Source organism: Neofelis nebulosa, chromosome 16 (assembly GCF_028018385.1).
Source record: "Neofelis nebulosa isolate mNeoNeb1 chromosome 16, mNeoNeb1.pri, whole genome shotgun sequence".
Classification (NCBI taxonomy): domain Eukaryota; kingdom Metazoa; phylum Chordata; class Mammalia; order Carnivora; family Felidae; genus Neofelis; species Neofelis nebulosa.
The window spans coordinates 37,939,942-37,958,981 of NC_080797.1; the positions used below are offsets into that span (position 1 = coordinate 37,939,942).

General features: G+C 57.5%; 1 protein-coding gene and 1 long non-coding RNA gene across 5 annotated transcripts in view; one reads left to right on the plus strand and one right to left on the minus strand.

The window, feature by feature from the left end:
* The window catches only part of ARHGAP23 (Rho GTPase activating protein 23), a 79,343-nt gene extending 69,210 nt beyond the window's left edge, over nucleotides 1–10,133 (minus strand). For 2 of the 4 annotated variants that reach the window (XM_058705475.1, XM_058705471.1), the window contains exon 1: nucleotides 2,374–2,505. In XM_058705475.1, the coding sequence (XP_058561458.1) occupies nucleotides 2,374–2,436 (63 nt within the window). In that variant the 5' untranslated portion in view covers nucleotides 2,437–2,505. Of the gene's footprint in view, nucleotides 1–2,373; nucleotides 2,506–9,982 lie in introns of those variants that run through there. The other 2 variants (XM_058705473.1, XM_058705472.1) reach the window with 2 other exon arrangements.
* Nucleotides 1,862–4,095, plus strand: LOC131498331 (uncharacterized). The gene is made up of 2 exons (XR_009255381.1): nucleotides 1,862–2,107; nucleotides 3,551–4,095. It is a non-coding gene; the product is annotated as an uncharacterized LOC131498331 (long non-coding RNA).
* Nucleotides 10,134–19,040: the final 8,907 nt, after the last annotated feature.

Genomic DNA, 19,040 nt, shown 5'->3' on the forward strand with positions numbered 1-19,040 from the left:
AAAGGCAGAGCCAGCTCCCACAGGCCCTATTCATAGCTCTCCCTGGGGAGGGAGACACAGCAGGATAATTAAAACCGGGCTTTGTCCAAATCCCTGACCAAGCCAATATCTCACCTTTGAACCCCTGCAGCCAACAGAGCAGGGCTGATGTCCCTTTGGAAGGAAAACACCAATGAACTGAGCCACAGTCCAAGTGCTATGGGCCAACGTGGGGTGCGGGTGGGCGTGTTGGAGGAGTAAATGAGCGGATTCCAGACCCACCGACATGGATGGGCGCCTGGGGCTTCGCCACCCTGAGGCCTCCGGTGGCCTTCCCGGTACCAGCCTGACAACAAGCATCCAAGCTCCAATCCAGCGAGAGGCTAACCTTGTTTGTTCTTGGGCTGTGTCCACGATGGACCCGGATTCAGGGTGGGAGTGACAGCAGGGCAAGGGAGGTCCCGAGAAGCAGGATGGCAGGGTGAGAGTGTGGTCCCTGCAGCCAGATTGCCTGGCTCTATCACTTGTTTATGGTGTGATCTTGGCCAAGCAATTAGCTGTCTATGCTTCCGTGTCCTCAACTGTAAAATGCCGATAATAACGGGACCCACGTCACAGTGGTGTTGTGAGGATAAAATGAGGTAATTTATAAAAAATCCTGACCTTGCTACCTATCTCTTAACTCTCAGCCGTATTAATAAAGCAACTCCCTCCCTTAAAAACACCCCCCCACACACACACACACACAAAGAACATATACTCATTTGAATATATTTGCATCCCCTATGAATCTCTCCAGAATCCTGCACTGGAAGCCAACATCACAGGAAGCTACGGAACCCACTATGTAACCCGCTATACCGGAGGAAACTTCCTAGAGTGACATCCAAGCCAGACTGGCTCACAAGCCTCTCCCTGCAAGTTCCCCTGGAGAGCTAACTCCCCTTCCGCAGGGGCTCAGGTTGTGTTTGGAGGCGAAATGACTGGTTATGTAATGGAGATTCAAATCGCATGCCAATGAGCACATCTCAGGGAGAGCAGCCACTTTGGGGAATAAGGCCGTTGCCCTGGCAGAGGGGGAGAACCACAGGGAATCAAACTCCATCCACCCCCAGCTGGGCCTGGGGTAGGGGTGGGGGGTGGGGGTGGACATGGTAGGGGGCGTGGAGATGAAGTACGTGTTGGTGAGGGGGAGACTCCAAGGGACTCAGGCTTAATGACCTCCACCCCCACCCCCTGTCCATCCTGAAATTCAAGTTTGTAATTAGGAAACACTTTGGCTGAAAGGCGCAGGGAGAGTCCAGGAAGAGAGATGCAGACCGAGGGAGAACTGAGCATACATCCAGCTCCTGAGAAACACACCAGTCTCGGAAAGAGTTTGCAAAGCACCAGACCCCAGTTCCAACGTGGGATGGTGGGAAGGGGAGGCAGCTAGGGAAGAACATCCATCAGTAAGCCTTGTCAGAAGAGGAAGAGGCCTCAGCCCAGACCTTGACCACAACCTGGATCCCTAGGAAACTCTTCCAAACTGGGAAAGAGCTGGCCTGACAGTGCCCAGCCCTTCAACTTGGGAAGGAGGGTGGTGTGTGTTGGGGTACTCCAGTAGCCCCAGGGCAGCCAGGCTCCGAGGTAGGGGGCTGGCTCCAAAGGGGCCCGGAGGCCCTTGCTGGCCCATCCCCAGCTTCAGCAGCTGGTAGATGAAAGAATCCAAGCAAAGCAGCCCAGCGCTGAGTAATGCCCCTGGCACCCCGCGCCCAGACCCACCCACAGCCAGCCCGAGGGGGCAGAGGGGAGGGCAGCGGAGCCCTCGGGACCCGGGATCCCGGTCCCAGGAGCCAGTGGGGCGGCAGACCCAGCTCCCCGAAGCTCGGCGTGCGGCCCGGCCCGGTAGGGGGCGAGTGTGGCGCGGGGAGGGGGGGTGTCCGGCCCCAGTGGCCAAGGACATCCCGCTCCGGGAACCCCCTCCCCCACTCCCTCTCGCTCCAGCTGTGCCGGGGCCTCGCCAACGGAAAACGAAAACTCGGGCAGAGGAAACAGCGGCAGGCGCCCCGCCTGAAAAACCCGGACAAAAGGCGCGGGCCTCCCGCCCCCGCTGCCCGGCCGCTGGGGGCCTGGCACGGCTGCCCAGGTCGGTGCCCTCTGCCCTGGCAGCCCCGTGCGCGTCCCGGCCCCCGGCCTGCCTTCCTCCTTCCCGCCCCCTGCCCAGGGCAGCTCTCGCTCCGGCTCCCTCCCCGGCCCACCACCAGCCGAAGTTCCCAGCAGCCGTGCCCGCGGTGGCCGCACCGTGCGCCCCCGGCTGTGCCCGCCGAGCGGGGGCGCCGCGACCCCGACCCCCCGCGGCCAGCTCCCCCGCAGCGCCTGGATCCGCCCCCTCCCCTGGCCCAGCGCCCTCACCTGAGGGGGCCGGGGCTCCGGGCGGGGCGGGATCCCGACCAGGCAGAAGGCGACTCCATTCATCGGGCGGCAGCGGCGGCTCTGCGGCCAGGGCACTGCCGGGGGCGCGGGCAGGGACCCGGGAGGGGCGGGGCCGGAGGGGGCGGGGCCGAGCGCGGAGCGCCCCCACCCCCGGGGGCCAGCCCCTTCGCTCCGCCCCCTGCGCTCGACGGGGCTCACCCGCCGCCTCTCCCCAGGGCAGCTGACTGGTAAAGGGGGCTCACGCAGGGGTTTGCGCCGGCAGCGGAGCTAGAGGGCAGTATAGCCCGGAGAAGGGAGGTGGTCTCAGGGAGACAATTTGGACTAGCCTCCCGGGAACCGGCCCAGATAGATGGTGATCCTGGCCGGCCCAGGAAAGAGGCCAAGGGCACCGAACCCAGAACTAGCACAGGGAGAGGGAGGCAAGAAGGAAGGAAGGCAGAGAGAAGCAGAGAGAAACACAACCAGACAGAGGTGCTCAGAAACAAAGACTGAGAGACACAGAAAGCATGAAAGAGGCAGAGACAAGATAGAGACAGAGTAGAGAGCGGCAGAGAAAGAGACAAAGATGAAGAGAAACGCGGGTTGAAGAGACGGAAAGACGGAAGAAGGCTTACAGAGCTTTCCCATCCTCATGGAGACAGGGCAGAGATGGTGATGCCCATGGGGGTGGGGGCAGAAGGGACTAGATAGGGCCCCTCTATCTAGGGCCCCCGTCCCAGGGAGAGTCTCCGCCCAGGACCCCAGGGAGACAGAGGAATGGAGGCTGGAAGAAAGAGGTGGGCAGGTGCCCCAGCCCTTCAGACCCCCAGCCAGCCAGCCTGGGGCTCAGGCCTCTGGACCAGCCCATAGATCTGCTCTGCAGTAGACAACAGTGAGAGCCCAGATACCCCCAGGCCTCCCAGTTACACGCTTTCCACAGCCTCCCTTTGGGGCTTCATTCCAAGATGGGCCCAAAGAGCCACTGGGGTCTTGAGCCAGTTCATTTCCTTGCCCCCAAGCAGGACCCCTCATCAGGCCATCTCCTGATGAGCCAGGAAGAGATAGTCCTTCAGTCCTTCATTTCTGCTGGAAAGTTCTTTCTGCTATCTAACTGACGTCCTTCTTACTTCCTATTTCCGACAGCCCATGCTTACCTCTTTCCCATGCCTTCTTGCAGTTTTCAAGGGCTCCTGTATTCCTTCTCCCAGATTATGAAGGAAAGAAAGCAGAGGCCACAGGTAGATAGGAATTTGATTTGGACAAGACAGGCAACGAAAGTGGAAGACTGACTCTACCTACTGGAATCACCCAACCCCTCTGGGGCAAAGAGACCACCAAAAACCTGCTTGCTTCACCACCATCACCAACCCCAAGTCCCCGCAAGATCAGGGACTCAGGTCCTGGAGGGGGTTGAGGGGCTCAGCCACTAACTGGGCCATCCCTGCTCCTGTGAGCCTGAGGAAGGAGACGCTGACTTGTTTTTAAATCTGACGTTTTATTTCATTTCTTTCACATCCCCTGGAAGTCCAGGCAGAGGGGTGCTTTTACGATGACGGAAGGGCACTTAATGACCCCTCTTCCTGTCCTCCTCTCTCCATCAAGGTCGCATGCAGCTGGAATTATCCCCCACTTCTGAGAAGTGCTTCCTGCTATCTAACTGTAATCCGTCATGCTGCCTGTATTCTCTTGCTTTGTTTTCAACAATGTTCCCGTTTCTACCTCTTTCTGTCCCATGGTTCCTGTGGTTCAAGACTTGCTGCCACCCTGGCTCGGGGGTCCTTTTCTCTCAGAACAAACGGGCTGTCTGTGTGAGGGGGAAGCAGTGGCATCAGGGATCCAGGCTGAACTGAGGCTGTGGGGGAGGGGAGGAGAGGAGGGAGGTGACCACTGGGGTGCCCCTGGCTCACTTTTTCCAGAGTCTGATGCCCTCAGACCCTGCGGGAGGCAGTGAGAGGAAATGAGCTCACACCGGCCAGCAGATGAATTCCTCCCTCCACAATGCACTGCGCTCACCTCCCCCACCCTCTCCCACTTCCCAGAAAGTGCGCTCTTCCCCCACCCTGCTGCCCTTCCCACCTCTTCCTGCACCTTGACCCGCACCCCCATCCTGTCCCGGCCCTCCCCCCATCAAACTTCTCCAGCCCCTCTTCCTCCCGTCCTTTCCCTCAGACTCCCCGGGTCTCGCTCCCTGGTCCCACCACCCACCCCCAAATCCACTCTATCGCGGGCACACTCTTGCTCTAGGGGTCCTAGAAGTACCGCTGAACAGGGGCAGAAGGTGTCCCTCACTGAGGACCCTCCTTATACTTCCCCTCTTTCTAAGACCCTCCCTCCAGCCCAGTCACCTGCCTCTGTTCACAAATGCTTACTGGGAACCCTAGTAGATGAGGGGTTGAGGGAGTGGAGGTCGCCCCTGGGAAGATGGAGATTAGACCTAGCTCCTTCCCTTGAGGAGTCCTCGGCTTTTACCAATCCTGACTCTGTAGTGACATGTCTGAAAAGAAGCAAAGGGAGGCTAGAGAAACAGAGGAAGGCTTCCACAAGGAGGTGGCCTTGAGCTTCTGGGGGCTTCACGGATGAGGGGGGCAGTGGGGTGGAGTGGGGAATGGGGGGAGCGCTCCAGGGAAAAGGACTCTCATAGGCAAAGGCAGGGAGGCAGGAGAAAGCAGAATCTAGTGGCGTGGCTGGCACCAAGCAGAGGGTATGGAAGGTACATACGTGGGCAGGAAGCATGGAGGGAAGAGGAAGGAAATGTGGGCGGGGATATGACGAGGGAGGGACTGGGCCTTGAGGCACTTTGATTCTAGCCTGGCCGGGGGCAGGGATTGAAGCAGAGATGTGCCACGTTGCCAGAAAGAAGGAGGGCAAGGAGGAGATGGGAATGGTGGGGAGCAGGGTGGGGGAGACACTGCACCAGGGCAGGGGCAAGAAACATCAGAGACCCCAGGATGTGGTGACCAACTGGGAGTTGGGGGAAGGAGAGTGTTCTTCGAGGGAGAGGGGGCATGCCAGGCCCCGTATGGGCCTTTGTATGTATTATTCCAGGTCAGCCTTACAAAGGAGCTGTGAAAGAGATACTATAATCCTCACTTACGGCTAAGGAAACGGAGGCCCAGAGAGCTTGAGTCTCTTACCTAAGTCCAGCCAGGATCTGAACCCAGGCATGTGGGCTCCAGAGTCCGCACACTGAACCTATAGGCTGTGTTGTCAGTGGACAACTGCGGGCAGAGGCCCGAACGGGGGACATGGCTTTGGAAGTCGTCAGTAGACCAGGAGTGTGATTCAGATTCTACAAGGGCAGGTGCAGGGAGAGGACTGGGTAGGTGACAGGACATGAGGAGCACCCACCTTTAGGGGCATGTGAGGAAGGAAGAGGGCGTGAGGACGACAGAGAAGAACAGAGTGGAAGCAGGGGGCCAGAGGAAGTGGCACTGTGTTGGGCAGAGAGGGCACTTTCAGGGGACTGGAGGAGGCAGAGGCCAGCTCATACAGGGAGAAAGAGTCAGGGGTGAGGAAGTGGAATCGGGCTTGTTAAAAAACAGCAGCACACGGGTCCCTGGGTGGCTCAGTCGCTGAAGCGTCCGACTCTTGATTTGGGCTTAGGTCTTGATCTCATGGTTCAGGGGATCGAACTCTGCACTTGGGCTGGGCACTGGCAGCGCAGAGCCTGCATGGGACTCTCTCTCTGCCTTCCCAGCATGCTCTCTCTTTCTCTCTCTCTCTCTCTCTCTCTCTCAATAAATAAATAAACTTTAAAAAAAAAAGAAAGAAAGAAAGCAGCACAGGTGAGCTGTGGGAGAGACTTGGGTGGGAGAGAGACCTGAGAGGGTGATGAGTAGAGTAAAGAAAGAAGCAGTTCATGTGGGGCTCCAGAGGGAGAACCTGTGTTCCCCACCGTCAGGGAGGAGTCCTCGGACCAGAGCCATCCAGTCAGGATCAGGCCTAGCCCAGGAGCCAGCTAGGAGTCGTATGGTGTCATCAAGGAGCACTGACTCGAGAGTCCAAAGACCTGGGTTCAAGTTCCCATCCTGCCCACCTGATAGCTCTATGTCTTTGAGGAAAAGGACATTCTCTGAACCTGTTTCACCCTCTGTAAGATGAGAACAACAAGAGCTTCTCGGCCTGCCTCCCATGTGCGGGTCACATTTGATAATGGATTGAAAGCACACCGTAAGCTGCCAAGGAGAAACAGAGGATCGGGGTTATAGGACGGGCAGCCCTAAACCTGGACGACAGGGGCGGCCCTTCCACTGAAGGGGAGAGAGCACCCCCTGGTGGAGAAGGGCGAGAGGGTAGGACCAGAGGGGAGAGCCTGTTCCTATGCCTCTCTGGCTCTGGGGCCCCCAGGTTGTCCTCTGCTTGTCCCCCAAAGGAACCTACCCCCACCGAAATTTTCATCTCCAAAGCAGGTGTGGGCCCATTCATTCAAGTCAAGAGATGTTTATCAAACAAGCCACACCCAGTAAAACCCTGCTGTCAGGGCAGGGGCCGGATAAAAGATGCCCCATCCTGCCATTCTCCCCTGGCAGCCCCTCAGGGGACCCGTGTTTGTCGCGATGCAGGGAGAAGAGGCCTTGGGCTGGGGTCTCAGCCCTGCAGGCTCCCAACTGTGGGACACTGGGTGATTGAGGACCCGGTGGCCTGGACTGAGTGTACAAGGCTAACAGATGACTTATACGGGCGATGACACCACCTAGGACATCACGAAGACGTGTTAAAATGTGTCGAGTGCCTACTGTGTGCCAAGCTCTTTACCAACATTATTCCATTTACTCCCCATGACCACCCTGTAAGGGGGGCATTATTAGCCCCGCTATATAAATGAGGACACAAAGGTCAGAAAAGGTTAAGTAACTTGCTGAGGTCTGATGCCAAGCTGTTGCTCTACGAAGCAGGATCCCTCCGGGAGGAGCTAGGCCAGGTAGTCCCTTCCAGCTCCAGGATGCTAAATTCTGAGGTTCTGTGTGAGGGCTTCTAAATTCTTCCAGCAACTGGCCTGCAGTCCTGCTTCTGCCACGGGCCCCCAGACCCCGCCTGGCTGTCCCAAACCACTGCGCATCCTGCACACAGAAGGGCCCTGGCCCCTCTCCTCCCCGTCTCCATTCTGCCCTTCTAGGAAAGGAGGGGGGTGGAGAGGAGGAAAAGGGAGAAGAGGGAAACGTAGAGGGAAGGAAGAGAAGGAGAGGGGAGGGGTGAAGAAGGAGGGGAAGGGTAGCTCCCACCTCCCCCTGGAAGCTCTGGAAATCCCCAGCAGCTGCTCCCTCTCCTCTGTCTGGCTCTGAGCCAGCCCTGGGAGGGAGAGGGGAATTGGATGGAGAGAAAAGAGGGGCAGGGCTCCGACCGCAGGGGGCAAGCCCCTCAGTCCTGGCACCCACCCCACCTGGCAGTTCCAGCCCCTGTGAGAGATTCCAGGCATGCTCCCCTTTAAGAAACCTACATGCCAAAATCCACACATACCACACAGACACATTGGGGCGGTTCTTGCACTATAAAAGGATTCTTTGCTTTACAAGAGGGCTCAGCACATGGGAAACTTAAAATAGGAGCTTCCCCTGGTGAAAGAAGCTCCGATTTCAGAAGTACCCCATACAAACCGTGCTCCCGGCACATCCAGAAAGCTGGTGACGCCCATGGGGCCAGCAGGGCTGGGGCTGCCTTAAGACATTGCCATCAGCCTGGGCACCTCCCTGGTTGTGCTGATCACCAGAGTCCCTGTCTTGCGGGGGGGGGGGGGGGGGGCGGGTGTCTCACAGTCTAGCAGTCAGGCTGGCTGTTGTGCTGTTCAGCAGAGGTGTCCTAGGACACCTAGAAGGGACCTGGAAAGCCACCGCTCAGCACAGCTGGCAGGGATTTCACAGCAGCCCAGAGAGAGGACAGATATCCAAGACCTCCCAGTGTCCCTTTGATGGGGACGGGCAGGAGCCCAATGTCCTACTCTCCTCCAGCTCTCTCCTCCCTTCCACGGTGCCAGGGCACAGGGGAGCCAGGATCTCTCCTCTGGGGAAGGGGAAATAGCTGACCTCCCCGAAGACGTATAGGGAAGGCGGATGGGGGCAATTGGGAACAATCTGGGCAGAGCAGCACTCCCGGTGAAATGCATTTAGGGTCTTCTAGGCAGAAAGTAGTGAGGGTCCCTAGCCCTACCCTTCCTTTTTTTTTTTTTAATTGAGGCGACATTCACATAACATAAAATTAACTATTTTAATGTAGGCAATTCAGTGGCATTTAGTACTGTCCCCCCACCCCCCCGCTTGTTTGCACTCAGAGTGGAGCTGAGGGTAGAGTCAGTAATGACAGCAACAGCAGATAATGACGAATGGAGTCCCCTTCCCCCTGCCAGGCCTGGTGCTGCCACCAGCCATTTAAATTAACAACCAAGATGCCAAACAGGCCTGGAGACTAGACTAGCCCACAACTCCGCCCCAAAGAGCACACGCAGCCCAGGAAAGATGCCCAGAGCACTTCATGCCTCCCCAGAACTTAGGATCATCGTCACACACACACACCACCACCCCCCCCCCCCCCCGCCACCAACTGCTCACCCTCTATCCCTCCTCCTGCCCCTCCTCATCACCGGCACAGACAACCCAAGAACCCCTCTGCCAGAGGCAGGGGGCCCATGCTCAGCCTGGAGGGGAGGGGTCTCAGAGCCCAGGTCCCCAGGCTACTGCGTTAGGCTGATCAACCCCAATGAGCCCAGGAGTGTGGCTGAACTCAGCAAGCCCAGGAACAGAAAACCCCACCACTCCAGACCCCACCCCAAGGCAAGACTATGAAGATTATGAAGGGAGTAAGACAGCTTCAGGAGCAGCCCCCTCACTCCTGCCCACGTCAGGCTGTGCCCTTCTTTGAGCGGGAGACTACAAGTCAGGATAGAGGCCCCCCCCCTCGCTCACTTAAGGGGACTGGCCCCGCTTGTCCATTTGCTGAGCTCCCCGGAGGGGGTGAGGAGCTCCAACCTGAGCGGGTCTTCACCCCTGCCCCCTTCCAATGGAGCCTGTGTAAAGGAAAAGACAGCCCCCAGGGCCTGGCTGGGGCTGCAGGTGTGCATTTGGGGCGCCTATAGAGAAACTGCCCAGCCCACCCCATCTTTTCTCTGCCATGAAATGGTGACGGCAGCTGCTGCAGCTGTTGTAACTGGGAGAGGAGGGGGAGGCTGGCTGGGAGAAGCCCCTCGAGGTGCAGGTGGGGGAGGGAGGGGGTTGTATCTTGAGGTCTCGCTAGGGGGTCAGCGGTCGTTGTGGCCTTGGACAGCTACCTCGACCTCCTGTGCCTCCTGCATTCCGCCCAGCCTGCAGCCCCCTTAGGCCTAGGATCCTGGCAGGGCTGAGACCTCACCGAGTGGGGAGGGGGGTTCTAAAGGCGGGTGCTCTCCTGGGTGGGGAGAGAGGCAGCGTGCGCGCCCTCTGTGCGCGCCTCCCTGTGTGTCAGCGTGTGTGCGTGTGCGTGTGTGTGTGTGTACCACCAGCTGTGTGTCACACCAGCCCCATCCCTCCCCCCAGAGCTCCGGCCCCGCTCGGAGCCCCAGCGCCCCAACCCCCCCTCCCCCTTGGCGCGCCCACCCTCGTCCCCTGCTTACGGCCCCCGCCCTCCCCTCCCAGACACGCACCCGCGTCCCGCGCCCGCCGACCTGCTCCATGCTGCTGCCCGCTACGCCGTCCTCGCCGCGCCAGCCCCGGGGGGCGCCGGGGGCGGCGGCCCCTCCATGCGCCCTGTCGCCCTGTCGGTGCGGCAACCCGGCGACCGCCCAGCGCGAGGAGCACCGGTTGTCAGCCGCCCAGACACCCCCCCTCCTACACCCCGCCCCGCCCCGCAGGCCCCGCCCCCTCCCCCTCCCACCCGCGGGTGGAGGCGCCGCGCTCACGCGCGCGCGCGCGCGGTCACACACCCACACACTCACAATCTCACACGCATAATGCACACCCACTCACACATCCAGGGCCGCATCCCTGCCAGCACCCCTTGTTCTGCCTGTCCTGGGGGCATTGTTAGCCCAGAGAGGACCATCCCTCCAAGGGAAGCCCCTCTCTTCGTTTCTGAGATTTATGAGTTAGAGGGGCCCCACCCCTCATCTTACAGGGGCCACAGAAAGGCTTGCGGGGGGTCACACAGCAGCTTGGTGACAGAGCTGACCCCGTGGCCCAAACCACTCGTCTCCTAGGCCGATGCCCCTCCTCGAGCAGGTCAGAGACGCCCACGGAGCCTGGAACACAGGAAGACACGGCAGCGGCCCCCACCCTGTGAGCAGGGGTCTGGATCCTGTGACCCTGTGAGCACAGGAGATGGTCGGGAGGCGCCCCTCCCTGTTGCCAGGATCCAGCCTCTGCTCAAACATGCTCTGAGGCCCTTGGCTGGGGGTGGGGAGCAGAGATGGAGATTCCTGTCGCCTACCGTGTGCCATGCCCCAGGCATATGCCAAGCAGGAGGAGGGGCTGAACCCTTTGCCCACTGCTGGACAAGGGTCATCTGCAGCCCCAGATGCCAGCCAGGCACCTGACTTATGGCAATGGGGCCACTCACTCTGGTAAAGAGCCAAAGAGGTGGCAAAGAGACTGCCTCCCCCACTCCCCGTACCCCCCCTCCCCCCTCCCCATCAGGGGTGGCTCCTGCCTACCCACTGCCCCTGTGCCTTGCCCCTGACAGGGCAGGGCTGAACTGAGGGTGATATCACATGAGCAGGCATGTGAGAGGCAGGCATGCTGCCCAGGAGTGTGGAGTCCAGAGTGGACAGGGGTGGGAATTAACCTGCCCTGAGGTGGGGGAGAGTGTCGGTGGGTAGGGGCTGGCTGCCCAAACCCCCTGGGCCACTGCCCAGGCTGACAGGGAGGGGGTTTCACCACCTCTCACTGCACCCTGGCCTCTTTGTTAGGCACCAGAGGGTGAGGGGGCAGGGGGCGGGAAGCTGAGATGGGGAGAGTTAAGATCCTCAGTGGGCCCAGACAAAGGGGGCTTTATAGGCTGGGTGTGGGGGACATCTGGGGGGAGGGAGGCAGGAATGCAGGCCGGGGAGGCCCTGAGCTCATGGGCAGCCCATTTTAGGGCTGAGGTCGGACTCCCCTAGTGCCCCCCCACCCCCACCCCGTGCTCTGGCCTGTGGGGTATCTGTGGCTTTGCTCCTGGGACTACAGCCAGGCGTCCTGGCAGCCGCTCGTCCCCGGCCACCGGTCCTTTCAGTGGCCTCGAGGGCCCTGTCTGCAACCCAAGCGAGTGAGTGCCCTCTCGGCTGCCTGGGGAGGGGAGGGACAGTTTTGGGTGGGGTCACAAGGCTATGGGGTCAATGGGGCTCTTTGTCTCTTCAGACGGAGTCTGTCCTGGGCTAAAGAGACAAGCAGCTGAGAAGAATGCCAGCAAGCAAGTCCCCCAGACCCTGACCCGGCCTCCCCCAGGTCGTGGTGGAGCTGGGCCCTGGGCCGTGAAGGCAGGCTCCAGTCTGCCCAGTCCGTTTCCCTGTGATTCTCTTTCAGGGCGGAAGCAGCCACTGGGAAGTGCAAACAAGCAGGGGGAGGTGGCGGCAAGGCAGCAGCCACCCACGATGGGCTTCTGGAACAGCTGCTGCTTGGCTAGACCTAAAGTCTGGGGTTGGGCTTCGCGCGGTTGAGAACTGTCTGTCCCCAAAGATGCTGCTCTGGCCCTGACAAATAGACTCCTACTAGTCAAAGTCACGGTGGCTCGATTGCTAAACCCCAAAGCTGGCTTATCAACACACCTGAGCACTGCAGGAAGCTCCGCAAGCAGGGTCCCTAAGAAGGACTGCAAGATCCAAGCGGGCAGCCCCCAGTCCTCCCTCTTCCCTGGCAGCCTGCATCCTGGACAAGCTCTTCGTTTCCCGTTGCTACGCCTCACAAGGGCCAGAATCATCAGCAACGGCATTTCCTCAGACGGGCAGCAGTGGGGGATGGGGGCAGGGCCCTGCCCAGGCCATTTGACATACGTCTTATAGAATCTCCTTCCTAAGATTAAAAGAGGACAGTAGTCTTGTCTCTTGATGAGTGTCTTGGGAAAAATCTCCTTTTAGGGGCACCTGGGTGGCTCAGTCAGTCAAGCCTCCGACACTTGGTCTTGACTCAGGTCATGATCTTGCAGTTCGTGGGTCTGAGCCCCGTGTAGGGCTCCGTGCTGACCGTGTGAAGCCTGCTTGGGATTCTCTCTTTCTCCCTTTCTCTCTGCCCCTCCCCACCCCACCCCTGCCCATGCTCATGCTCTCTGTCAAAAATAAACGAATAAAACTTAAAAAACAAAACAAAACAAAACAACCCACGTCTAGTTAGGGGGTAAAAAGACAATCCCAGTCTGGTCAGCATTTAATTTTCCAGCCATCTCTTCAAGAAGCTTTGAGTTCCACTGGAGGGAGACGGACCAAGGTTTAGGTCCCACATCTGCCATTTAGTGGCCGTGTGGTATCTCACCTGTCTGAGCTCTGGCTTCCTCCTCCGTAAGCCGAGAGTGATAATAGTACCATCTCACAGGGTTGATGAAAGATTGGGATGTGAGTATAACATTCTTGGTTCACGGACAGGCACATAAATCATCGATAAAAGCGAAGTACTTTCTCCAAAGAGCTGAATTAATTCATCTCATGTTAATTATTATTAGCTTTATCAGGTGACGGTTTCTAACCTTGTTCCCAAATTTGGAGAGACCGTACCCTGACTGCAACCAGGTGCTTCTTTTGAGGGTGGCACCTGCCTTCAACTGGGTGGGGAACAGACATGATGAGGGCAGTTTCCAGCCTGGTGGGGATTTCTGCGTTCCGCCCCAGCCTCCTTCCCTTTGCCTCAGGGGCTCCCTGGGGAGCAGGAGAAGGTAGAAAGGGATCTGAGAGCCACGGGTGAGGCAGACAACTCCCAGGGTGGGGGTGCGGTGAGCCGGAGAAGGGAGGAAGGAGGATTACCCAGGAGGGAGTGGAAGGAGATGAGCAGGAGGGGGGGGGGGGCGCGGACAGCGGGCCCCACTCCTCCACCTGCTGCTCTGTGAACAAAGCCAAGAATGATGCAATCCTGGCCTGGTTGCAGCTGAGGCTGCGAGGCCCTGAGAGGAAAAGTGGGTGTTGAGGGTGGGGAGGGCAGTGGGCAGCAGGGCGGATGCAGGGGGCCTGTGGACGCCCGACCCCGGATTCCCAGCCCCACGTGTAGCTCCTGGCCTCCTCCTGAAGCCCCTCACCCAAGCTCAGACCCCTCACCAAACAGTCACAGCTGCCTTTGAAGCGGGAGCCAGACATGATGCAAGTAGGACATCATTCCAGGCAGCCTCCTCCGAGGGGCTGGCACCTCTCATCGGGGAGGGAGATGACGAGACCCAGAGGCAGAGCTGGCTCAGAGGCCCCCTCCCCGTCGGGCCCTCCGCAGGGTGGTCGGGGGATGCGCAGGCTGCGGCTCTCTGGTCCCTTCCCCTCATCCTGGAGACAAAGGCGAAATCCTCTGGAGACAGTGGGGTGGCCAAGCTCAAGAGAATCCTGACCCAGGCTCTGCACACAGTAGCACACATAGAATTCAATAAAACCCAACGCAGACCCCGGGCCGGTCTGGGCCCCCAGTGCCAGAAGGCCTGGCACCCCCCCCCCCCCCAGGGCAGAATACCATTAGCAGTCATCAAGCCAGCAGGGCAGACTGGGGCCCGGGGCTGGTCTCCACCAGCTCCCCCCTCTGCCTAGGAGCCTAGACAACAAAGGCTTCCCCCCTCTCCCTCCACCAGGAGAAAGGAGTCTTGTCCCACACACCAGGACCATGTGGAGGATGTGTCACAGGCCAGGGTCTCCGAGGGGACAGGGCGTTAAATGGGGGCAGCAGAAGAGAACCGGAGACGCTGAGTTCAGGAATATTCAACCCAGCCTCGCCCCACTGCGCCCAGCCAGGCAGGAGGGGATGGCATAGCCCAGAGGAGCCACTAGGTGGCAGAAAAAGCCCAACAACTCACCGGTTACACCTGTTCCCGCCACCCTCTCCCCCCTCCCCCTGCCAGCCTGACCCTCCAGCCACCTTCCCTCCCTCCTCCCTTCTTCCTCCAACCCACTCCTCACTGCAGCCTCCGGTGACAGCCCTGAAGTCTTATCACGTTTCCTGCTGCTTTACAGAAGGCAGAAAGCCCTCAGCCTTTCTCTTCAAAATGCCGCTAATAATGCATGCAACATCTCATTTACTCGCTCCTGAGGTAAGTAAAAACCCTCTCCCTCTTTTCGAGAGGAAACAGACTAAGAAAGCATAAATAGACTTCCAAGATCACATGACTAGCAAGTGGTGGAGCCCACATTCGAACCAGGTGGACAAATGCCGGGCAGGGTCCTCCCTAACAGTGTTCACAAGCGGGTGTAGGCAAGGACCTATCAGATGCATCGTGTCCACCATTCTAACCCCCCCCCACCTCCCCCATACCTGACCCCTTGAGATTCTAAGCGGGCCAGCGTTGGGGGGGCGGTGTCTCAGTCTCAGGGTGAGTGTGAAGTTTAAAAAGTTTGCCTGAGTGATTCAGGCTCACAAACCCTTGCTCTGGCTGAGAAGCACCACACCCCAGCTTCATGCTTCTGCTTCACACTCCACAACAGCCTTCTGGGTTCTCTCCTTACCCACCTTGCTTCCGGTGTGAATTTCCGTTCTGGTATGGTTGCCCCCCCATCTCCCCCCCCCACCCCACCCCCACCCCGCCCCAGTTCAGGACCAAAGGTGATTCCAGCCCAGAGGACCTTCCCGTACTGCCACCTTCACTTCCGGCCTGGCTGTCTTTGACCCACTCCCTTGTTTGCAGCACACGTTCTTGTGGGCATCTCTTGGTGCACTGGTACAGCCCTGGGCTGTGGGGGTGGGGGACAGAGCAGAAGATGAACACGACGCAGCACCCACTGTCCAGATGCAATAAGAGTTCACGCTGAAAGCTGGGCCTGTGCTCACTTCTGCATATGACGTCCATTCAGAGAAATAGCCCTACATCCAGAAGAAAAGGGTATCTACTCCTATTGTTGTTTCCTTCACTGACACCAGGGCATGTGTGTGTGTGTGGGGGGGGGTAGCAACTGCAGGGAAGGGGTGCCAGGAGATGACACCCAAGGTGCAGTGAAACTTCTGGAAATCTTGGGGCGCCTGGGTGGTTCAGTCGGTTAAACGTCCGACTTCGCCTCAGGTCATGATCTCATTGTTTGTGAGTTCGAGCCCTGCATTGGGCTCCATGCTGACAGCTCAGAGCCTGGAGCCTGCTTTGAATTCTGTGTCTCCTCCTCTCTCTGCCCCTCCCTGCCCTTGCACTCTCTCTCGGTCTCTCAAAAATAAATAAACAGAAAGAAAGAAAGAAAGAAAGAAAGAAAGAAAGAAAGAAAGAAAGAAAGAAGGAAGGAAGGAAGGAAGGAAGGAAGGAAGGAAGGAAGGAAGGAAGGAAGGAAGGAAGGAAGGAAGGAAGGAAAGAGAAAGAAAGAAAGAAAGAAAGAAAGAAAGAAAGAAAGAAAGAAAGAAAGAAAGAAAGAAGCTTCTAGAAATCTCCTTTAGCTCTACCAATGTCCCACACAGAATGGCTGCTACCAGACTGTCCCTCACATTTCAGACTTTCCAAACTACAGCCCCCCCTGCCCTGAGGGTGCTCTCCACCAGCTCCCCACTCTGCCTGGGAACTGAGAGAACAAAGGCTCCCTCCCCATCTCCCTCCACTTGGAGAAAGGAGTCTTGTCCCACACACCAGGACTCAGCTGTGACCTGCTCACACTGATTTTTCCCTCCCAGTATAAACCTAGCTGGCGTCTTCTATTCCCCACCTGTCTTATCACCCCTGGATCTGCAGAATAAAGGCCTAGACACACAACCAAGTTCTCAGAAGTGGGCAGGGAAAGCCAGGCTGTGACACCACATGGGATGAGACCAGAAGCCCAGGACATGAAGAAGGGTGCCTGAGCTGAGCATTTTTATTATTTTTTTAATGTTTATTTTTATTTCTGAGAGAGAGAGACAGAGTGTGAATGGGGGTGGGGCAGAGAGGGAGGGAGACACAGAATCTGAAACAGGCTCCAGGCTCTGAGCCATTAGCACGGAGCCCCATGCAGGGCTCAAACTCATGAAGCACGAGACCATGACCTGAGTGGAAGTCAGATGCTCAACCGATGAGCCACCCAGGCGCCCCTAATTTTTACTTTGAGAGAAAGAGAGAGAGCTGGGAGATGCAGAGAGGTAGGGAGAGAGAAAATCCCAATGCAGAGCCCAACTCAGGGCTCGATACCGATACCACGAACCACGATATCATGACCTGAGCTGAAACCAAGAGTCAGATAAGCTTGACCGACCGAGCCCCCCGGCACCCCTCAATGCAGGCTTTCTGTTGGCAGAGAATTCAGTGTGTGTGTGTGTGGGGGGGGGGGGGGGGTTCAGTGCAATTTCTGGTCACTGGACAAAGCCTGCTGACCCTACATGGGGAACATCTTCCACCAAAGGGCAGCAACAGCTCTGGTGCTTTGCCAGCACTGACACCAGGAGGAAGGGGTCCACACCCCACCTTTGGACTATCCTGTGTTACAGTCATGTCACATAGTTCCCACTCTTACTTCAACCACCAAAACTCCAATCTCTTGAGAAAATTCCGAAGAAGCCCAACAGTTAACAAAGAATCCCTATTTCATTACCAACAAGTTTTCCCGTGTGAACAGTGAAAATCCAGGTTCAAGGCTGGCTGACTGGGCAGGGGGCTGATCTCATCTTTCCTCAACCACCACCACCTTGGCACATCTACCCAACTGTGCCAGCCCCAGGAGCAGGGAGAAAGCTGAGCAGGACACAGGCTCCATCCCTCTCAGACCAGAGGTCACAGAGGAGCAAGCAGGCAGACACATGAACGAGTAACAGAGGACGGAGGACTTGGCCACAAGCGGCTGGCGAAAATTCCAGAGGCGACCCTGGAGCAAAACCTTGAAGGGTGAGTTTTCAAATGAAGAGGGTGACAGGTCAGGGTCCTCCGGCATGAGAGAAGCTGGAGTGGCAGGGGAAGGGATGCCAACATCTGGGGACTTCGAGTCTCGTGTCATGACCGGAGCGCAGCCTGTGTGGCCGGGGGAGGAAAAACAACCTGGAATGTCAAGTTGAGGAGTTAAGATTTTCTTCTCTAGGATGAGCCACCGATGATTTTAAACTAAGGAAGGAACTTGAGCACCTTCTTTGGAAGGACTTTTCATTTTTAATTTTTTTAAATGTTTACTTATTTTTGAGAGAGGGAGAGACAGATTGCGAGTAGGGAAGGGGCAGAAAGAGAGGGAGACAGAGAATCCGAAGCAGGCTCCTGGCTCCGAGCTGTCAGCACAGAGCCCGACGCGGGGCTCAAACCCACGAACCGTGAGATCATGACCTGAGCTGAAGTCAGATGCTCAACGGACTGAGTCACCCAGGCGCCCACGGAAGGACTTTTTAGAAGGACTGGAGAGGGGAGACAGCAGAAAGACCAGCTGGGAAGTCGCTGGACTTGCCCAGGTGAGAAAAGGGGGACGTATAAATTGGGGCATGACAATGGCGGCTAGAGCAGGATGAAGTCTGAAGTGGCAGCTTAAATGGGGATCAGTGCGTAGGATTAGCTTGATCAAAATTCATTCTGAAAATCTCTCGAGAAGGGGCTCCACTAAAGGCCAGCAGTAACTCAGCTAACGCCTGTTCAGAGCTGGAGTCAACACCTGTGCCTTTGGCTGAGTGCCAGATGAAAAGGGTTGGTCTCCAGAATCCATGTGGCACCAGAATCATCATGCACGAGATGCTCACGAGAGGCTGGAGAGAACCAAGACAGAAAATTCACTCTTCGCACCTCCTCCTCAGGGGACACACAACAAACAGAACGAGGAGGGGAATCCCCACACGGTCACCACTTGCCGCGTGGTTGTACTTGAATTCTAGTCAGGCAGGTGCACAACGAGGCACCACTCACAGGTGAGATGGAACAGCCTTCGTGCCAGAGAGTGGTGGCCGGAGAGGACGGCCAGGGAACACAGGGGGTGATGCAGGTGGGGTCAAGTTTTGGGGGTAAAGAGGATGGCAGGGGGTCATTTTTTATTTGGGGCTTACTATTACCAAAAGAATGCCTTTCCTGGGCTGTATCGCCCAAGTCGGAGGCTCTGTCTTTCCTAATAAGTCATTACTAATATCAACAATGCTGGTCGGAAATGAGGAAAACCTACATCTCTCCTTTGAAGAAATGCACACTAACACTCTTGACTGATGGTGTTAGCAAAGATTCCTTATGATGGACAACTGTGTCCCAACGGCAGCCATTAGAGCATTTCAATTGCTGGTTCTGAGTTAAGCCTTTTCCCTTGTAGTGTTGTTCAATTTCATCGCTTGGAGCACCTTTCCTTCCAAAAGGGCAGAAAACTTTAATGGGGAATTCATGCTATCATAGAACGGCTGTCAGAACGGATACGCCGTTTCCTCCCCACACGACCCGTGACTGGCACGAGTGGGGATTCCCAGACTCTCCCGTGAGGCACTTCTAACCAGTCCTATGAAAACACAACTCCTCCAAACTGGGCTTCATCTCACATGCTTCCTGCTCTGAAAATGCAGAGAAATTGCGGAAAATTCCCCTCGATGTGCCAAGGTGGCACAGTGGCCCTCTGAGTGGGGGACTTGGGAGAGGGATTAGGAGGGAAAGTGAAGAGGAGAGTTTCGAGTGGCTCCAAGTACGCCTGGTTGTCCATCAGAGAAACATTGTTCCTTTTGTCT